We start from the raw sequence: 22,739 nt of genomic DNA, 5'->3' as shown, positions 1-22,739 counted from the left end.
TGCAATTAAACTCTCCATAAATTCAATTAAATCCTTAATAAAATTTAATTGAGTCCATAAATATCTAATTTTAGATTTGTTTTACTCAAATTGAATTTTCTTTGTCAATAGAGCTGTCATCAATCAATAAAATACTATCAAATTTTAATTGTTGTATTTTTTAACCTTTTCAATCAATTTTTAATCATTTGTACGACACATTGATATTCTTTGTTCACTGTTTATATTTTTTATATTTTCTTATTTTAAAAAAATAAATAAATATAAATCAGGAATAACTCAAAAATAAGTTATAACACAATCAATTGAGGTTTTGATTAATTTCAGTTTTATCCTTAGCTTCCATGAAATGTTTCCTTTGATAAGTATAATCTCTCTCAACCAACAACAGATAGCGATAACATCATGATCTAGCAAACCAAAGCTTTATTCCAATATTGGACAGGTAATCTAAAATTTGTATCAGTACTTCTACCATTCCATTATAACAAACGTGAACACACAACAATTGCATATGGAGGGTTTAATAACACACTCCATAGCTCGTGGAGGGTTACAGATGTGATAGGTCTAGTATGGAACTGAGATGAAACGCCATAGCACATGGAGGATTACTGATGTGATGGGTCTAGTATGGAACTAAAAGACGGTGAAATTTTCCCAACGGTGATACGCGGTGCTCTCATCTAGTAGGCCTGGTTCAATGCATTTCCACGTAGTATTTATGACCAGTAACAACCTAATCTGGAAACAAGGGGCAACGATTTTATATCCATGGCCCATGCACCTTATCTATGCAATAAATTTACATACAAAGGATCAATGCACATTTATTGTAAAAGAAAAGGGCGAGGGCTGCTTGGTAGACGTGATTACATAATCTATAAACTAACTTAATTAATATAAGATATAAATAAAATATATTGCTTCTCACATGACGATACGAGCATTTTACATGATCTTATGGATGCATTTTGTATTTATTGTCGTAGTTCATTGGTGATACGATAAGCTAAGTGTATATTAGAAAATGTGTTTTTTTGATTTTTTTTTATTGAACATACATTAAAATAATATTTTATATTTTTTATAGTATTTAGAAATAGCACATAAAAACCATAAAAAAACATCTAAATATATTTTAATGTTTTACCAAGAGAAAAACAGATTAAAAATCCCTCTAAAAAATAGCTTAATAAACCACAAAAAACAAACACTCCAAGTCTATCTAATAATTTATGGTCCATAAGACATGTATTAAACATTATTTTAGAACTTAATCCTGTTTCATTGTACGAAGGGACCATGTTCAACCCTTCAAGGTAAGTGAATTTAAAGTAAATTCGTGACAAGCTATTTGCTTGTCCTTTATAGCTTTTAGTTTAGGTCCGTCCATCAATTGAAATGTGATACAATTACTCTGATTAATTCACTTTTAATTCATAGGGACTGAATTGAACAAACTTTTCATATTTAGATACTCCATTACCAAACCAATTTTAGGAGGTTCACTAAAAATAAACCATTTCATTCGATCTTGCAACTCTGTGCCCTGACAATTTGAACATTTTCAACTGGCACACATGGCAAGTTGTATGATGATCTTCAGGGAATTTACTTTTTGGCATCTATTCCACATTTTGGTAGCAGTCTGGGCAATCTGGTTGGCCGCTGCACTAAATATTTCTTATTTACTGAAACCGTTGCAGTCAAAATGAGAAGACCTCGGTTTCTGCATTTGGTAGCAGCTTTTTTATCCATCATTTTTTCTTTAACTGTTAATACACATAGCTTCCTCCCACCGACACAGATATGCCAGTTGGCCTTCTTCTCCTTCTTATATTAATTGCATCTTAGAGAGTGTCTACACAGACATATTGAAATCTTCTCAGGTTAAACGCCCCCGGCGCTTTCCATTTCTATTTCAGCCAAAACATGAACTCCTCTAGTTCACTAGCATCTTTTGCAAAAAGGTAACAAGCTACTTGCTCTCACTAGTAAATATTCTTGTGCTTTAATTCCTTCACCCGAAATAGAAATCAATGCCACTAAATTAATTTTTGTTGCAGGTTAGCTGGTAAAGTGGCAATTATCACTGGAGGTGCTAGCGGGATTGGTGAGAGCACCTCTAGACTATTTGTTGAGCATGGAGCGAAGGTCATTATAGCTGATGTCCAGGATCAAGTAGGTCAATCCCTTTGTAAAGAACTTCTCACGGAAGACAATGTTTGCTATGTGCATTGTGATGTCACTAGTGATACCGATGTCAAAAATGTTGTCGATGTTGCCATATCCAAGTATGGGAAGCTAGACATCATGCACAACAACGCTGGCATTACTGGCAATATAGATCCAACAATATTAGGCACCGACAATGAAGATTTTAAAAGGGTATTTGAAGTTAATGTGTATGGTGGTTTCTTGGGTGCAAAGCATGCTGCTAGAGTTATGATTCCTGTGAAAAAAGGCGTTATTCTTTTCACATCTAGCGTGGCTTCAGTGGCATGTGGTGAGTCGCCTCATGCTTATACAATGTCGAAGCATGCGGTGGTGGGGCTAATGAAGAATTTGTGCGTGGAACTAGGGCAATATGGAATAAGGGTTAACTGCATTTCTCCTTGTGCTCTTGCTACTCCACTGCTAAGAAATGCAATGGGAGCGGATAAAAGTTTTGTGGAGCATGTAGTTTGTGAATCTGCCAATCTGAAAGGAGTGGTGCCGTCACCCAAAGATGTGGCGGAGGCTGCCTTGTATTTAGGTAGCGATGAGTCCAAGTATGTGAGTGGACTAAATCTCATGGTTGATGGGGGATACAGCACCACTAACCAGTCCTTCAATATGGTATTAAGGAATATATTGTCCTGATTCAAAAGTTGTTCAAGATGATCAAGAGTCCGACTTCAGGACATCTAGCTGCGTGCAATATAATAAAATCTTCTCTCATCGGAATGTATTACAATTTTATAGTCTCCGTAACTGTATCTCCTTTTTTCCAGTAGCGAATCCAGCAACTTTTAACTAGGATAAATTTCTTTCATATATGAAATAAAATTTTAGTGAACCGACAAAATATATGGACGTTTTGTATGCGTTAATTGTTTGTAATTAAGAATCCATTGATCACACATGGATGTTTTTCTCTGTTTTTTTTTTTTCATTTTGACATGACTAACAATAGCATATAGTTGAAAATAATTAGAAGATTTAACTTATTGATTAGCTAACATTTTTTATATATATGTATAGGGTAATATATAATAGTAATGGTGAAGATTACAATATAAGAATATTCCTATAATATTTTCTATATAGGTATATTATATAATATGCCCCTCAAGCTGAGGGTGGATGATCAACCCGAAACTTGAAACGAAAAGTAGTAAATAAAGCAGTAGTATGTGACTTAGTAAAGGCACTTGTAAGCTAATCCTAAGAGGAAATAAAACTAATTTGAATCTTCTTTTTTACAACTCTATCTCGGACAAAATGATAATTATCCTCAACATATTTTGTGCAAGCATAAAAAATAGGATTCATAGACAAATAAATGGCACCAAGGTTTTCACACCAAATGGTAGGAGCAGAAACAGACATAATCTGAAGATCTGTTAATAAATATTGAAGTCAGATAACCTTGGTTATGCCATTAGCTAAGGCTTTGTACTCAACTTCAGTAGAAGAGCGAGCAATTATACATTGCTTACTTGATTTCCATGAAATTAGCATCAAACCAAAGAACACAAGATAAACCACCTGTAAATTTTCTATCATCAATACCACCTACCTAATCTGTATCTATAAAGTCATGTAAGGCAAAGGAAGAACTACGAGTAATATGGAGGCTGTGTGTTGTCATACCCTTAAGATAACATAAGATGCGTTTAATAGTAGCCTAATGAGAATCTGTAGAAGTATGCATAAACTAACAAACTTTGTTAACAAAAAAACAAATATCTGAACTCGTAAAAGTGAGATATTAAAGAGCACTCATAATTTAACGAAAGCATGTAGCATCAAAAAAATAAAAGATCTAGCAGCATAATAGTTTGGATGTCGAGATAAAAGTATTAACAGGTTTGTAAAATAACAAAACAGTCTGAGTGAGGATGTCAACTGTTTATTTATGTTGTCGGAGCGTAAAACTCATACCGGTAGGTGTAACTTAATACACAAGAAATAATAAAAAGTATCCAAGTCGTGAAGCTTAAATTCTGAGCTCAGTAGTTGTATCAGGTGTTGAAGTAGAAGGGAGTTGCTGCTTGTAAGCAAAATATCATCAACATAGACTAGAAAATACCAAATATCAGCATCAATAGAGAAGATAAATAATAAGGTATCCATCTTAGAGACACGAAAACTAATAGATAGTATGAAATCATTCAGATGAGTGTACTAAGCCTGCAGAGCTTGTTTAAAACCATATAAAGACTTATGCAATCAACACACATGAAAAGGGAGAGAAGAGTTAACAAAACCTGGAGGTTGTTTCATACAGACCTCCTCATTAAGAACACCATTAAGAAAGACATTATAGATATCAAACTAATGAATTTTCTAATCACACAAAGTGATAAAGAAAAAGACTAATTAGGAGGTTGTTTGTTTGATAATAGGACTAAAGGTTTCAAAGTAATCAATACCTTCTTACTAAATGAAACCTTTAGTAAATAGATATGCCTTATACCTCTCAATGCTGCTATTAAATTGACGTTTAACAATGTATATCCACCGACTACCAACAACATTCATCGAAGGGTGAAACAACACTAAAATCCAAGTTTTGTTAGTGCATAAGGCCTGAATTTCCTCGGATATAACACTATGACATGCCTTATACCTATTGGCATCATTAAAAACAAGTGGCTCATGAGTAGGAAGAGAAACTACCTAACTAAAGAAGGCAATAAAGACAGTGGTAGTTGCTGTGGATAGTGTTGTATTTGGCTGTTTAGGACAGAGAACCATAGGATGTTGGCAAATAGCTAGACGTGAAGAAAGAAGAGCCTCTATTTCGAAGTTGCTTAAGAGGATATGAGGAGAGGTTTACATAAATAGTAGCCTAATTTGAGAGAAGGTGGAGGGATTGGTCTATGCAGAAAACACCAGCGAATTTGCTATAAAACTGGGTTGTTCTGCAGTAGTAGACCTAAAGGCAAGAGCATTAGGCAATGAAGAACCTGTTCTTGTATAATGATCATTAGAAAAACAAGCACTAGTGATAGTATGATAGGGCTGGATAGGGATGAGGTTGATGCAGAATCTATAGGCAAGTGAAGGGTCTATTGGGCCGTGGTAGAGGGCAGAATAGGGGTGTTGTTTGGGTTAGTTGGTAAAGTGGTAGGCTAAAACATTTGGGAAAGATTTAAGGCTGGAAGGTGTATAGGATGTGTGGAGAGTATTGGTGAATATATTATCTATTCAGCATTCATAAAAAGAAAGATATTTTCATGAAAACAAACATAACGGGAAATATAAATACGATGAGATGCTAAATCATAACAATGATAACCAAGATGAGATGAGCTATATCCTAAGAATACACGTGAAGAAGAACAAAAATCCAATTTATAGGCATGGTATGGATGCAATAAGAAATACCAAAGACACCTAAAAGTACATACAAAATTATAATCAGGAGTACGACGAAACAAACACTCAAACAAAGATTTATTTTGGAGAAAAAGAGTAGGTATGTGATTAATAAGATATACCGATGATTTAAAAGCATAGTTTCAAAATCGCAATGGTGCATTACACTAACTTAAAAGGGTTAGGCCAGTTTCAACAGTATATTAGTGACGGCGCTTAGCAGTTTCGTTTTGTTCATAAGTATAAGGATACATTAACCAATGTTGAATATTAATAGTCTGAAAGAATTTATTTAACTTACGATATTCATCATCCAATCAATTTGAACAAATTTAATTTCAAGTGAAAACTAATGCTCAACAAGTGTTTAAAAATGTTGAAAAATAGAAAACACATCAGATTTGTCAATAAGTGGATAATACCATATATGTTTGGTATCCGCATCAACAAATATAACAAAGCAAACAGAAGCCATCGAAAAAAAATATAAAAGCACGACCTTAAACATCACTAAATGTTAAATCAAGTGGGGCAGTAGTTTGTGACCCATAGGTTGTAATGATAGACACGACGACTTACCCAAAGGACTAGCTTGACACTGAGCAAGAGAATGTCTAGAAGTACATATGATTTTATTGCTAAAAACAAACAAATTTAAAATGTAAGGGGTTGGATGACCCAAACAACGACGCCACAAGTCGACAGTCGCGGAGATGCAAGAGACCAAGAAACTTGAGGAATTGACATGGTAGAAGACTCGGAGAGGACATAAAGATTATCATCACTTTGACTGAAAAGGAGAACTTTCTTAGTGATGAGATCCTTGACATAAAACATAAAAGCATGAAATTCAAAATAAACATGATTATCATGATAGAATTTTTGAATAAATAACAACAGTTTGGTAATACGAGGCAAATTGACAACATTAGATAATGTAAAAATGCATTTTAGGAATTGTAATGTAATATGTTCAATGTGTGATATATCAAGGCCCTTACCATCACTAATATGCAAATAATCATTACCAACATAGAGTGTAAAATCGGTTAAAGCTGCAATATCAAGTGTGATGTGTTGATTCATGTTGGTGTCGAGGAACCAAGTCGCGACAGAAACATTCCCAATAACAAGGTGGATAGAGGGTTGTTGGGTACTGTTGTGAAACTAGGGACAATGAGTTGTGTGACTGAAACTGGAGCATAATTAGAAGGACATGCTGTTGTCCAAACCATGAGCCAACCTCTTTGTTGCCCCTATTTTGCTACCAATTATTTGGCCACCAGTCTACAGTAAATTGGCTCTATTATGGTAAGTGTAACAGTTGTTGTTAGGATGCCAATTACCATGAGAATGACCCTTGTTACAATTGAAGTTTGAGCTATGATGAGACATAGTAAGATGAGTAGAGGGTTGTAGTATTGACAGCAGTAGTGGCTATAATAGCAGAGATGAAAGCAGTAGAGAAGTGGTGGCATCCATAGACTAAAGAGAGTTCTTGTATAGAAATTCATGGGTAAGAAAACAGTTGTGTAAATCAGCATACGACAATGATTTTTCCTTGGTTATAAGGCTCACTACCAAGTCTTTTAACTCATCACGAAGGCCATAATATATATATATTAAAGTCTTCAAGAGTGGGGCTAGCAGCAATAGCCAATTCATCAAATAATGATCTGGCTTATTACATGTAAATAATTACCAATGAGTGCCTTAGTCGAAGATCTTGGAAGGAACCATAAAGTTGCATGATGTGAGAATTAGACGGAGACCCAACGACTTTCTCTAAAGTGAACCAAACATAGTGCGAGGCATAACAATCATTGGTAATTATTGCAGGCAAAATAAGTTGATCATGTTGCTTCCAACGAAGAAAAGAAAGGCTAATTATAGAAAGATATGAGAGTATTGCAGACAAAATAAGTTGATCATGTTGCTTCCAACGAAGAAAAGAAAGGCTAATTATAAAGCAAAAACCAACAGAAGTGTTAAAAACATGAGATAGAGGACACGACATTGAGCCGTTAACGAAATGAAAAACACCTTGACCAACAAATAAGGCTTCATCTACACTCGCCAATACAGATAATTTGTGTTTGTAAGTTTTTTTTTTAAATAACTTGTTGGGTGTTTGATAGAGCAACAATAGTTGAAGTTTATGTTCCCATAATGCACAGAGGGATGATAAAAACATGCGAGGAGTCAAAGATGTGCTCTACAAGTTTAGGCTACTATTGTGGAGGAAGGACACCACTAACAATAGCTTATAAATGGCTGGTTGGCTGGGTTGCACCATCGGTAGTGAGGGAGAAGTTGGCAATAACAATAGTAGAATCCATTTAAAAAAAGTAGAGAGAAGATCGAATGCAAGATAAGTTTTTCCCCTTTCTCATCAAACTTGTCTCTTCTTTGAGAAGGAATAAGAGCATAAGCAATACTCCCAAAAACTTTAATATGGCTGACATCAGGCTTTCTCTTATGCCATGGTTCAAATGGAGTTTGATGGAGAACAATTGAGAATGTAAGCTGCGGTGTTGACAACTTCTATCCAAAATTTGTTAGGAAATTCTTTCCCTTTTACCATGCTTCTTGCTATCTCTTCAATAGTTCGGTTCTTCCTCTTAGAAAATCCATTCTTTTGAGGTGTATATCTGACTGTAAGTTGCCTTTGAATGCCATTCTCTTTATAGTAATCAAGAAAAGGGTTGTAAATGAACTCTCCTTCATAGTTTGTCCGTAGTCTTCATTTGGCACCCATTTTGCTTTTCTACAAAAGCTTTGAATTGCAGAAAGATAGAGAAAGCATTTGATTTATTGTTAAGAAAATAGATCCAAATCATTTTGGAAAAGTCATCAACAAAAAGTAGGAAATATCTCTTATTATTTAGACATTGTGTATGTGAAGGACCACAAATGTTTGCATGAACCAATTCAAGTGGTGTTTTGGCTCTCCAGGTTGTCTTTGGCAAGGGAAACCGATGCATTTTTCCATTCACATATCCTTCACAAATCCCAACTTTATTCTGTATAAAAGACAAACCAAAGATTAGATCCTTCTTCTTTAATAACTGTAAGCCATTGTAATTTAAATGCCAAAGTTAAGAACCATCAAGATATTCACTCCTCGTAACAACATGATGAAGCTGTTAAAAGAAAAGATATTATTAGAACTCATCTTCACCACAACTATTTTCTTATTTATGTTCTTATTATAAATCTCACACTAAGCATCATCAAAAACCAGTCTAAAACCTCTTCTCATCATTTATCCCACACTTAATAGATTCTGACCAATGCTAAGAGAGTAAAACACATCATGAATGTATTTTTTATTCCTTCATTTAAGTGTATTGCAACATCATCTCTTCGTTTGATCTCCACCCTTTTGTTATTGCCAAGTTCAACATGAGAAGAAAACTCTTCATCAAGAGTATCAAAACTTAAGCGATCACTAGTAATATGATGACTATAACCACTACACTAGACTTCTTCTTCATTATGTTCTGAATTCATGCAGGAATAGAATAGTTGATCTTCTTCCTTTGAAAAAGTTGTTGTCTTGTTCTCTTTATAGCCATCTTCCTTGTCTTTGATGTAGCAGATTCTTACGGAGTGAGTGGAATTTTTACATCTGGTACACTTGAAAAAGCAATCTTGAGTTTTATGACCGGTTCTCTTGCAAATAGAACAACAGGAATTGATATCTACTCTTAGTTGAAAATTCGCTCTTCTTTTTCCTCTACTCCTACTTTTGCCTCTGTTGTGATTCTAACTTTCTCCAGCTCTTCCATATAAGTCTCTTCTGTACAATGATCTTCCTCCACTCTAAAAATAAAAACTTGTTCCTCTCTTGCTAGAAAAATTGGCTTTGATTTGAAAAGCCTGCTCCATTGGTTGCTTGCTATACTGGTTCACCTTTTATTCATGCACTTCTAAAGATTCCATCAATTCATGAATTGTAAGTCTTGACATATCTTTTGTTTCTTCAATAACAGTAACTTTATGTTCAAATTTTTGTGGCAGACTCCTAAGAATCTTCTCTGCAATTCTTTTATCTAAGACATTGTCTCAATAACATTTGTTTTGATTGATAATTTCTATGGTTCTAGATGAGAAATTTTTAACCAACTCACTATTCTTCATTGTAAGATTTTCAAACTCTCTCCATAAATTCTGCAGCCGAATAAAAATGGCTAAGATCATGTGATACTCCTTGTTATATTATTCTTAAGACAGTTGCATTTCTTTGCACATTTTTCTTATAATCCTTTGCGTCTTCTTCTGGCTAGTTAGTAGAAGATCATTTATGTGGTGGTTCTGCAAACCCCTTGTCATCTAATATCCATGAGTCTTGTGAAATGAAGATAGTCTCCCTTTGAGAACTCCAGTATTTGTAATTATCTCCATTGAAGATAGGAATCTGCATAGCTGTATACGAGAAGGTAGAAATGCTAGATGAGAAGGCCATAGAAGAAACCAAATGGCTCTGATATCAAATTTGTTGGAAATAAAAATGAGAAAAAAGAAGAATGAGGAATTGAAAGAATAAATGGTAGAGTTGTGGCTGAATACCAGAAGCAATCTTAGTTATATTTCCTTGTTATTCCCCTTTTATAGTACAAGAAAGAGTAAAAAAACTACAAAGCTTAAGAAGTAGAAACACTTCCTCTTAATAAAATACCATAAAAGCTAATGAACGTTACAAATTATATTTAATAGTAACTACAGTGCTGAGAATCAATTGTAGATTTATGTCACTATATTTGCAAACAAATGATCAAAACATTCAAAATCACAGCTTCCATGATTCGACAAACTATACTTACTAGTTAAATGCAAGTATGTCTGTATAAAAAATTTTAAACTTTAAGATAATATTCAAGTCAGTGAAAACTATTTGGAATTATTATTAAATTTAGTTCAATAGGTTAACCTTAAAATATTTTGACCCGATTCTTTGCCTATGCCTAGCACGGGTTAGTCCTGTTGTATCCTTTAGCAATTAATATCACAGATCCAACAGATTACAAGACTACAAGATCACATGGCAATAAATTAAGCAATATCTGCAGTCATAAAGTGATCACGCAATCTGCAGTTACAATTCCAGCACAGGATGCAATCTCAATAATAATAATTCCAGCACAGGAGGATACTCCATTATCTTCCAACTTAATCACAACACATCATAATTGCAGTGCTTGATAATCAGTTGCAGATCTTCCATCATTATATTTGCTAACAACATATCACAGCATGCAAAATCATAGCTTCCATGATTCTATCAACTATACTTCCTTAATAGTTGCATGCAGTTGTGTGTGTGGGTGTGTGTTTATGTATCAGATAATAAAAAAATACGGAAAATTTATCAAAAAAAAAACAATAGTTTAAGCACAAGTATGTTGTTTTCTCTTATAAGGTATCAAAGCTCCTTAGCATTCAAATATCCATATCAATGATTTTTTCTACACCTAATGCCAACAACTCTCCTCTTAACAAAACCATGAGAATACCTTTAGAAAATAAATCAGCTCTTGTTGCAATTAACACAAATCAGTTGCAACGACTCACACAGACTATTCAACATGAATTACCACTTTCAAGTCCCTCCTTTATTGTTACGATCTTATGGACTTCCTGAATGGTTTGGTTAAGTGCCAGTCTTCCATCTCAAGGTTATTCGTTTAACAATCGATGAACTTTCCATAGATTCACTAATCTTTGATGATGACATTACCTTTTATGTACTCAATGGTCTTGGACCTGTTTATAGGGACGTTATAGCTCTAATTCGTACTAGAGAAAAATCACCAACTTTTAAGGAGCATAATGACATTTTAACATCTCATGAAACTACCTGAAGCACATTGAGTCCTCTTAATCTTAGCTTATAGCTTCAGCTAACAATGCCCAGCACTCTACTAGCTTCATTTTCATAAGGCCCCACAAGAAAAACAATCACATGCATGGGCTCCCAAGAATATGGTACAAACCATTTTCAAAACACACAGTTCCTAAAAAACTAAAGTTTCACCTGTAAAATCAAGATAACAATATGAAAAGAAAAGAAAAGAAAATAATGAATCTTAATTTTTTACAAACTTAATATTAAAGTATAAAATTAAAAAAAATCAATTAAAAAAAAAATTTAAAAAAATTAATGTTAACCTCAGTTAACCTTTCAAACTATTGACTCAAGTTATACTATCGGGATATAAAAAAAATCATAAAACTCAATTCCTAACTAATCTAATATCAAATGATAAAATTAAAAAAATATAAGTCAGTTTTTTAAAAAAAACCCAAGAAAAAAAATTAAAAGAATAAAAACAAAAATTTAACATAAAAATAAAATATAGAACACCTTAAAAATATATCAACTTGATATTATTATTAAGTTTCTCTTAATATATCAACTTTAAAATGTTCCAATGTAACTTTTTATTTAATTCAATTTAAAAATTAAATTATATGAAAATTATTTGGATATAACTCCAGCAACTTAAAAAAATTATTTTTACTCTTTATTAAAGAATAAATCCATATAGGTAGCATGATCCTTCATATGTAGATTTGTTTTTTCATAAAATAATAACAATAAAAAAATAATTTTGAAACTCAAGTATAGATAGAGGGTTTAATTACACACTCCATTGCTTATGAGGGTTACAGATGTGATGGGTGTAACTGAGATGAAACTCCATTGTACATTATTTATAAACTAAGTTAATTAATATAGGATATAAATAAAATATAGTGATTCTCACTTGATGATACAAGCATTCTACATGATTTTATGGATGCATTTTGTATTTATTGTCTTAGTTCATTCACTAAGTGTATATTAGAAAATGTGTTTTTTTGAAAAATTATTTTTAATTGAAAATACATTAAAATAATATTTTATATTTTTTTATAGTATTTACAAACAGTACATAAAAACACTAAAAACTATCTGAAAATATTTTAAATTTTTATAAAAAAAAAACAGATTAAAAATCTATCTGAAAAATAGTTTAATAAACCACAAAAACAAACACTCTAAATTAAGACTGAATGATATTTATTAAAGATGCTAGATAAATGCTGTTTTATATGACAATATCTTTAAATATTTATAATAAATTATAAAATAAATAAAATTAAAAAACAAATATTTATCAAGATATTCAATATTATAATACAGATAATTTATTTTGTTATATTTAATAAATTAGATCATGTATTATTGGATGTGGCCCGTCAAACAACAGTCCATGTGCAAGCTTTTATGTTATTTTTAAATTAATATAGTGGACAATATATTATGTATCTAAATCATTTAAAAAAAAACACATCATTTAGAAATAACTAGACTAGTTATTATGGTGGCTGAAAAAAAGAATTTCACAATTTTTATAAAATAAATTATTTGCAATCTATTTATTTTATTTAAAACATCCTATGAATCTTGTTACATCAAATTATAATCCTTAATAATGCAAAACACACATATAAAATCTAAATCAACTTTAAATTTAAAATCTTACAAAGTTAATATTTGTTTATTTAAGAAAGTGAACAGTAACATCGAAATTAATCTATTTTTTTATTAAAAATATACTTCAATATGTGTGTAAAGGTGATTCACTAACACTAAAACTAATATGTTTTAGTACATTGTATAATAAATTTCTACCATTGTAAAACAGTTGTAAATCTGATCAAAAAATTGAAGCCAATCATTAAAAAGTGTCAAGAGATCATTTAATTCAATACATATGTCAAATCATATAGATAATTTTAAATTTATTTAAGGTAGATAATCTAACACAAAATCATATCATTAGATCCTGGTCGATATTCATGTCATAAGCATTAAACGTTCTGATCTCTTGATATAAATTTCCATCACCAAATTCTTGTAACGTCGCTCTCAATGTCATTTATGGTTGAAAGTCGGTCACCCTTGGCAGCTTCTATTAAATTTAAAGTTTTGATCCCTAGATGGTCTCCTAGTCAATGGCTCGTAGTTGAAAAATATAAATCATGGATCAAATTATTTAATACAAACATTAGATAAATTAGTATACAACCTCGTTGCATTATGAGTGGGATATAAAAAATAAATTCGGCTCATAAACAATATTTAAGTTAGAAAAAAACTATTTAGTATTATTATTAAGTTTATTTTAATATATCAACTTTAAAATGTTCGAATCTTATTTTTGATTTAATTTAATTTTAAAATTAAATTATATAAAAATTATTTTAATATAATTTTATCAACTTAAATAATCAAAAAATAATATAATTGATTAATAAAAAAAGATACAAAAAAGGAAATATGATTTTCTGCATGGATGCTTTGATTTCAAGCACAAATGATTTTTGCATGTGTGAATGATTTGTTTTTTCATATGATTTTTTAAAAAATTTCATTGAAAAGAAATTTACATTAAAAATTTTCAATCAATTTTTGAAAAAAGATAGGGCTATTTTCATGTTAAAAAAATTATATTTATTTATTTATTATTAAAAAATCAACCCATATAAGTAGTATGATCCTTAAATGGGTTATATCATTCAAATTTAGATTATATATATATATATATATATATATATATATAATAAAAAATATTTTTAACTTATTTTATTTAACCTCGGGTAATATGATACATATACATGTCATATGCTTTGAAAATTAAAAACTTCAAAGTGTTTTCAAAAGCTGAATGTATGCGTGTATATTGCCTTTATGAAATGTGAAATTGATATGCGAGTTTTAGAATGTTTAGTCATTTTGAGGCGACATCATTCAATTTTTAATGAAAAAATAATAGCACATATACCCTATAAATATTGTTTTAACTATGGTTTATTCATATATATTTTTAATAAAATGTTTGGTTTTGAGAAATTCTTTTATATGCCATACTATATTTTCTCATCCAAGTAAATGAAATCGGGTTACATCAATATGACCTTACAAAACCCATTAAGAGTGAATAATAGTTTTTAAACCTATTTTCTTGTAATGTGAAGTTGAAGAATGCCATTAAAAAATACCCTCTTCATTCGTAATTTTATCATTAGCAAATCATTCTCTTATCAGTAAAGTTGTATTTACCAAAATATGTACTTGATTCACTTTTTTATTATTATTAAACCACTGTCCTGCAAGTAGAGTCACCTTTGCGGTGACAACATTTGTTTTTAATAAAATGAAATAATGTATATAACATATAAATGTTGTTTTGGCTATCATTTATACATATATTTTTTTATTATATAAACAAATGTTTGTTTTTAGAAAAACAATTATGTCTCATAATAGATTTTTTTACTATATTAAGTGAATTCGAGCTATGTCAATATGACCCCACAAAACCTTTTAAATGTGAATAATAGTCTTTAAGCTCACATTTTTGAGATGTGAAGTTAATAAGGGAGTTCAAGAGTGTTATTAGCAAATACTCTCTCAATTCACTTTATTATTATTAGTAAACTGTTATGTAATTATTAGAGTTGTCTTTGCTAAATACCCTTCTAATTTACTTTTCTGTCATGACTAAAATACTATCATAATACAATAGTTATTTTTAAGATGAAAACATTCATTTTTTAATTAAAAAATAATGAATATAATACATATATGTTTAAGGTGAGGTAGAAGAGTGTTATTAACAAATACCCTCGTGATTTATTTTTTTATCATTAGTAAATCGTTATGTTATCAGCAAACTTTTCTTTACTAAATATTTAATTGATTTATTTTTTTATCATCATTAAACCACTATCCTAGAAGAGAAGTCACCTTCAAGGTGACAACATTCATTTTTAATAAAAACAAAATAATGCATATACTATATAAATATTGTTTAATGCATATACTATATAAATATTGTTTTGGCTATCATTTGTATATTTTTTTAATATAAATAAATTTTAGTCTTGGGAATTTTTTTATGTGCAATAGTATATTTCCCCATCATAATAAGTGAATTTCTTTTTTTATCATTAGTAAATTGTTATGCTATCAGTAGAATAACCTTTGCTAAATACGGTCTTGATTCATTTTTTTATCATCATTAAACTAATATCCTGATAGCACAGTCACCTTTTAGGTAACAACATTCATTTTTTAAGAAAGAAATAATATATATACCATATAAATGCAATTTCTGAAAAAAAAACAAATATGCCATCATACATGTCCTAATCATAGGGAGCGAACTTAGGCTGTATTAATGTGACCCCACAAAAAAGATTTGGGGATTTTTTAGAGCTGTTTAGCTATTTATATAAATAGTGAATTTTTTTTTTATTTTAATTTTTTTATTTTTTTTTAAATTTTTTATTTATTTAATTATATTGTTGGCTGATTCCATGAGATAAGATTTTAAATTATAATTTACAAAAAAAAATAAAAAAAAAAGTATAAAAATGCAAGCCACCGAGAAAATACATGGCTAAACTCAAATTTTATAAACTTTTTAATTTTATTTAAAAATTAATTTTGATTATTTTTCAGTTTTTGAATTTGATAAAAAAGAAAGAAAGTTATTGAAAAATAATAAAAAAAAACAATAATAAAAACAACAATTATTGATATTAATAAATTTTATTTGATAAAAAAAATTCAGTGATATTGTTTTTATTCCCTCTAAACATATCTAGAAAAGTACATGTATTATTTTTCCACAAATATATTTTTTATTTTCTTATAAATAAAATTCAGTGATATTTTATTCCCTCTAAACATATCTAGAAAAGTACATGTATTATTTTTCCACAAACATATTTTTTATTTTCTTATAAATAAATATGGATATGATCACTTTTTTAATTGTTATTTTGAGGTACAAAAACTTCATCTCTGACCTTCTGATCAATGGAGGTGACTGAAAAATGTTACAGTCGGCAGAGTGATCGCCTGGTTAAAAAAAAAAAAAAAAAAAAGCAGCTAACAGTCTTAGGCTTCCAAGCCTAGTCTAACCTTGGTTTTTTAATTAATGTCAGGCACATAAGCCTATCTTAGCATGCCAACACGTCTAGGCCCTTTTTAAAGGGTTAGTTAAGTGTGCTAGGTTGGTTTTTTCTTTTTCCTATCATTAAATTTTATTTTTAAAAAAATTAATCAATTTAAACTATTACAAATATATTAATTTATTAAATTCTTAAATTAATTAAGAATATATTTTAAATATTATTTTATTAAATACTAATCAATTTTTACATTGTGTTTAAATAAAAGCATAATACTTTTTTATAATACTTTTTTTTATAGTCCATCATTATATTTTTAAATTTTATTTAGTTGCTTTCCTAACAGAGTATGTTTTTGTTATCATATAACTTGTTAGCTATTTTTTACCCAAAAACACATAAAAAAATTAGAAAAAAAAATCCAAAATACAAAAGCATACACATGAAAAAAGCATATAATATTGCCTAAGTTAATGGTAAAGAACCAAAATGATAAGTGAAAAAGTTGAAGGACTAGAATGTACAAGATTAACAAAACTAGCATCCCAATTATGATAAAAGACCCATTAGGTGAAATTTTTTTATTTAGAATAAAGAAATACAAATTTGGATGAGCAAGGACTTAATAAGGATTTTGGAAGGCTTGATTAATTTTATTTGAGGACTTAAGAAAAATCAATTTTTTAGAATCAATTTGGATGTTAAATGGAAGAAATTGAAGTTTGGGAACCGAAGTTGGACTTTAAAAAGTTTAATTGGTTAACAAAATTAGGGATTTATGACATGAGCAAAAGATTGATGTCATTTAACAGGCAAAGTATTAAAAAGTGTTATACAATATAAATCTAAATTAGTCATTTAACATGCAAAGTATTAAAAAGTGAACAAGATAACAAATACAAAACATGTTAGTATCAAACATTAAAGTCTATGTTAAGTTTACATTATAGTTATTCTTACACCATTAGTGTAACTTTGTCACTTTGACATAATAAACTTAGCTAAACATAATAAAAAAAAGAAACATAAAAAAACAAGATAACAACATAAATAAGATAAAAGTTAACTAAGTAAAGGAAAGGAATTGAAAGACATAAACAAGATACTAATGAAAACAAAACTTGAGCACTACAAAAATACAAAGAGAGAATGCAAGAGCATAATCTTGATCTGGAAATCAAGATGCCTAAATGCATGACATATGCCTTCTTTTATAGGCCAAAATTACGAACTATTGATTTAATGAGTAATTGATGAGTGGGTGGCCGCATCTTGACTTGATTATAATATTTATCATCTTGTCTGAATAAAACGTCATTGATAACGTTAGAATTTGGACCAGACCTCCACATGAAAGTTCTCAAAAATTGTCTTAGCTTTCTTGAAAAAAAATTAAGGTCATTTGGATTCTAAAACTCAAGATATGGGTTAAACACTAAACAGTGTTTGGGCTGTAGAATAGATTCAGATTTCTTTGTTATTACTATAATTTAGACTTGAAAATGACTTTTTTAAATGTTAGACTTCAATGAAAGTCATAGGCCTATGTGTTATGTTTCCATCCATATAAAGTAGACCTAAATCTGAGATTTACAGATATGACCCAATTACCAAATAGTGTTCGAGTTTGGACTACTCCAACATCTCTTTTCTAAATTTGACCATCTCTTTGTCCTTTCAATTTCAGTACTTAAACTCATTAATCAATCATTTTATTTATATGATAAACCTGTATTTAAGATCTCTTCCAATGTGCCTAGACTACTTGGTAAGGCAATGAAGGCATCAACATGGTTAAACATTGCATTCATTCGAGCAGACATTGTGAAAACTTGCGTAGTCATCTTATTCAATTAATGCTAATACTTGTAAATCTTGTCAAGCATTCATGATTATAACTATTGATCTGAAACCAAGATGCCTAAATGCATAGCAAATGCCTCTTTTATAGGCCAAAATTGAGAACTATTGATTTATTGACTAATTGTTGAGTAAGTAGCCACATCTTGACATGCTAACAATCCTTATCTTCTTGTCTGAACAAAACATCATTGTTAACATCAAAATTTGAATAGATTTAAATCATGAAAGTTCTAGAAAATTATCTCAGCTTCTCAAAAAAAAAATTGAGGTCATTTGGACTTCTAGAACTCGAGATATTGGTTGAACACTAAACAGTGTCTAGACTGCAGGACAGATTTAGACTTTCAAATAATAGAATTGAGTCTTGCCTTCTCATGAACATTTTAGACCTATGTCTTAGTTTTTCATCCATATAAAGCATAACTAAATTCAAGATTTACAACCCCAGATATGATCCAATAACCGAATAGTGTTTTAATTTGGGTTGAACCAACATCTCTTTTTTAAATTTGGCCATCTCTTTGTCCTTTCAATTTTAGTACTTAAACTCATCAATCAATCCTTTTATTTATGTGATAAGCCTACATTTCAAATGAACATTTACCATAAATTAAAGGTATCTTATTGTATTAAACTTGTTATTATAAAACATGTTTTAGTTAAGGAGTTATTGATACTTTAAGTGCAAAATGATAATATAAAACCTTAATAAAAATGCACTTTTAAGTACTTATCAATAAGACATCAACTCTTTGATCATGTCACATGTTTATGATGACTTGATTTTTTTTTGCCAGTTCTTTTGATTCGACTATATTTGGTATTGATAATGTGGCTTCTAAGCACCAAAAGTAGTGTGTTTAGAGGCCTAGAAGGCCAAATATGGGTTTTGGTTGTAAATTTTCCAGATTATAGGTTTATGTTCTTCTAATGAACATTGCCTTAGCCTCTTGTTTTTTAGCTGTTTTTGGTTAATTCTTGACACATAAATGTTGGCTTGTCATCTTTAGTAAATAATCTAAGGTTAAAATGAATCAAAAACATATATTCATGCATTTAGATTCTAGGTTTCTTTTGTCTACCTAAACATATTTTGATCAAATCATGGCTTTTGAGTGTTAATTAATAAAATGGATGCTTGAATCTTGATTTACACATGATTACGAACAAAACTTTTTCCTTGATTACATGAAAACTTGTCTTATTTGTGATTTGTGTTTGTCGGGTTTTGATTTGAAATCATCGTCTTCTTCATGTTTGATTTGCTTTTTATTGGAGAATTTTATGTTTTTGTGTTTTTATTATTATTTTTATATTTGTTTTTGGTTTAATTGTTTGTTTTGGCCAAACCATGGTTTTCAATTCAATTCAGGATTAAACCAGTGTTTCTGAGTCAACAGTTTTGTTTTTCAGGTTAGGTACTAAGACTTTGTTTAGTTGGTTATTTTTTTTGTTGAGAAATTTTTGGTTTGAAGGGTTATTTGGCTACACCTTTATACCTATTTTGATAGTCTTGCTTTGAATAAAAATGATTTTGTGCCAAACAAGCACAAAACAAATTCTTAAAAAATTTCAGGGGCCGATTCAAAATTATTTGTGGGTCCTTTGCATGTTTTTTCATCAATTTTATTTAATAATGGGGTTGTAAATTTATATTGTAAGATGCTGACTTGGTATTAAAATACTTGTTTTTCATTGAAATTTCAAAAACTTCTAAAAACTTCTCCTTTCAAAATAAAAAAAATATAATTTATTTGATATGTATACGACCAAGTCTTTCAAAAAATAAAATTATATTTTGGGTAAAAAATATAAAAAATAAGTGGTATGATTTAGCATTTTTTATTAAAAAAATAATAAATATGATTGCATGTATTTTTTTTAATTTAATAATCAATTTATTGAATGTATATATTTGTTGGATTTAATAACTAGTTTATTAATTCCAGGAGAAGTGACGAATATTTTAAAAAATCTAAAAAAAATTAAAAATTAATAGTCAACATTCTAATATGAATATTAGATCTACAAGTAGTAGACTGGTATTTAAATATTAGGAGTTGATTAAAAAATTCTTAGAATTATTTATGATACTTATCTATTTTAATTGAGAGTATTTTTCATCATGATATACGAGTTGTGGATCTAAAATAGGTGAACCATGTTACGGTACCTATATAGATTTTTTTTTCCATAAGAATTTATTTAGGTATCCAAGTCTATAATAAATTCAAAATATTAGATTTATTCATAAGTATAAATCTTTATTTTAGGTCATAGACAAACCATCGGTTAGGAGCCCATCAATACCTTTAAGCCACTTCTAGACCATATAATACAACTTACTTAATATAAGGTATACTAGGGGTGCTAATATATTTCCTAACCTCAATTAGTTTTTTACCCTATAATTTCATATAAGATCAATTCACTTGAGTCTTCTAGTGACACTAAACCAAATAACTAAATGGTGACTCTTCAATCTTGGCATCCTGTCACGTGAAACATAACTAAATAAAATTGTTTTATAAATAGTAATACTATTAATTTTAGTTGGGTATATAATATAAATTTCATGTTTGACTAATTAATATTAATTCAACAGCTTAGACCTAAGATATTACCCTCTTGTTATTTGAAAAAAGTCTTTTACTTTGTATAAATTAAATTTTTAGTTTAGAATCAAAATTTTACTTGGAAATAAAAATTACATTAATAATATCTGCATAAGTTTTTAACATTTTTTTTAAAAAAGCAGGTCCAACTTACAGTGAAGTGTGCGCTAGTTACGTGCTATTTTCCACATTACAAGTGACTTTCATTTTGAAGAATGAGAGATCTTAAATTAATTGACTGTTACCAAAAAAAAAAAAACACTAAAATAAAGTGGTGTTTTGTAAAGTAAAATAATTGTAGAAATGTGGCAACTTTTGTTAAATCTTCAATTTCCTTTGTTACTTTCATGTGGCGTTTTTGTTATTTTCTCATTTGCTATTTTTTTACTCTTGATGTTTTAATTTTTTAACTTCATCTTCTTATATTCTATTTAAAATTTTTTGTTTCAGGGATTCCTATCATTTTGCATTTCCTAGCGTGTTCATAATTTTGGATATTGTTTTGTTGTTTATTGGGCATCAATTTCGCAACATTAAACTATAATTGTTCCTAGAAATAAAAGTTAAAAAAAAAAAAACAAGAACCAAAGTTTATATTCAAGAAAATGGAAGCCTCCTTTCACATTTTTTACATATTAGACAAAAATAAAAATTGAGGAGTAAAAAAAAACATGAGAAAAGGGGTCGAGCTGTTTAGGAGAGAATTCTCTGCCAAGAGGATTCCACTGGTTCTAAGGATGGCCGCCATTAGAGCTTTGAGGACATTGCATGCATCATCATGGTATGACAACCATCTTTGTATGCTGGCGAGTGTGTTACATGTATTATACACTTTTTTCCTTTCATTTAATGTTATCCCCGATTCTCTAATAGTTCATTAATATAAACTTTAATTTTAAATAATTCTTTTATTTTGTTCCCTTTTTAATTTAAATTTGGCCATGATTATCTAGAAACTTTTCATTTCGATCTTGAATTTCATCTCAACTTAGCCCATTAAAGACTCCACTTATAAGAGATGACAATACGAGAAAGGAATGAAACAAAATGGCCGAATTTGCCTCAAACACAACCCCACTTGAACACGGTTGAAGAACAAAAATATAATTGCATATCAAAAAAAATATTATCATGCTCATATTTAACTATTTGATTTAAATATTTTAAAACACCATCATCTGTTATCACTTGTAAATAAATAAAAAACGCCTAAACACTTTAAAGCCCTGATTAGGTAGAGAGTTGGCTGGAAGGTTTCAAGTTTTACCCACTTAACTTATGTTAATGATAATTTCAAAAAATTCTCTGTGACATTATTATTATTATTATTATTATTTTGCTAAAAATAAATGGACTAATCTGCAGTGTGCCGCGGGAAGTGTATCTAGTTTATTACCTGGACTTGGAAGCCCAATGGGTGAATAGAACTTCATAATGACAGAAGCCAACCTGATCACAGATTGGTTCTTTTGTAGGGACAAGCAATTAATTATCAGTTTGGGTAATAAATGCCACCGCCTGGGAAAGGAAATACAGGGTCCGCCGTACACCTATAATACGGACGATCATGCAGTGCCATAATAAGATGAGGACCCTTCTTTCTAAGTTTTAATACGTGATCTGACTCTCTAGACTTAGGCCTGCCTGTCTGGTTGGTAGGTGGTTCTGAGGCGTCGCCATTAAAATGACTTGCTTCAAAAG

General features: G+C 29.9%; 1 protein-coding gene across 2 annotated transcripts; it reads left to right on the top strand.

Annotated features, from left to right (window-relative positions):
- Positions 1-1,559: 1,559 nt before the first annotated feature.
- LOC105141400 (secoisolariciresinol dehydrogenase-like) lies at positions 1,560-3,037 on the top strand. Of its 2 annotated transcripts, none has more exons than XM_011048604.1 (2): positions 1,560-1,973; positions 2,058-3,037. In XM_011048604.1, the coding sequence occupies exons 1-2, from the start codon at positions 1,936-1,938 to the stop codon at positions 2,863-2,865; spliced, it is 846 nt and encodes a 281-aa protein (XP_011046906.1). In that variant the 5' UTR covers positions 1,560-1,935; the 3' UTR covers positions 2,866-3,037. The 2 variants fall into 2 exon arrangements, with proteins under 2 accessions (XP_011046906.1, XP_011046907.1); XM_011048605.1 differs by having other exon boundaries at positions 1,564-1,973; positions 2,070-3,037.
- Positions 3,038-22,739: the final 19,702 nt, after the last annotated feature.

Source organism: Populus euphratica, unplaced genomic scaffold, assembly GCF_000495115.2.
Source record: "Populus euphratica unplaced genomic scaffold, PopEup_1.0 scaffold144.1, whole genome shotgun sequence".
In the NCBI taxonomy this organism is placed as follows: Eukaryota; Viridiplantae; Streptophyta; class Magnoliopsida; order Malpighiales; family Salicaceae; genus Populus; species Populus euphratica.
This window is presented reverse-complemented; position numbering and strand designations above follow the sequence as displayed.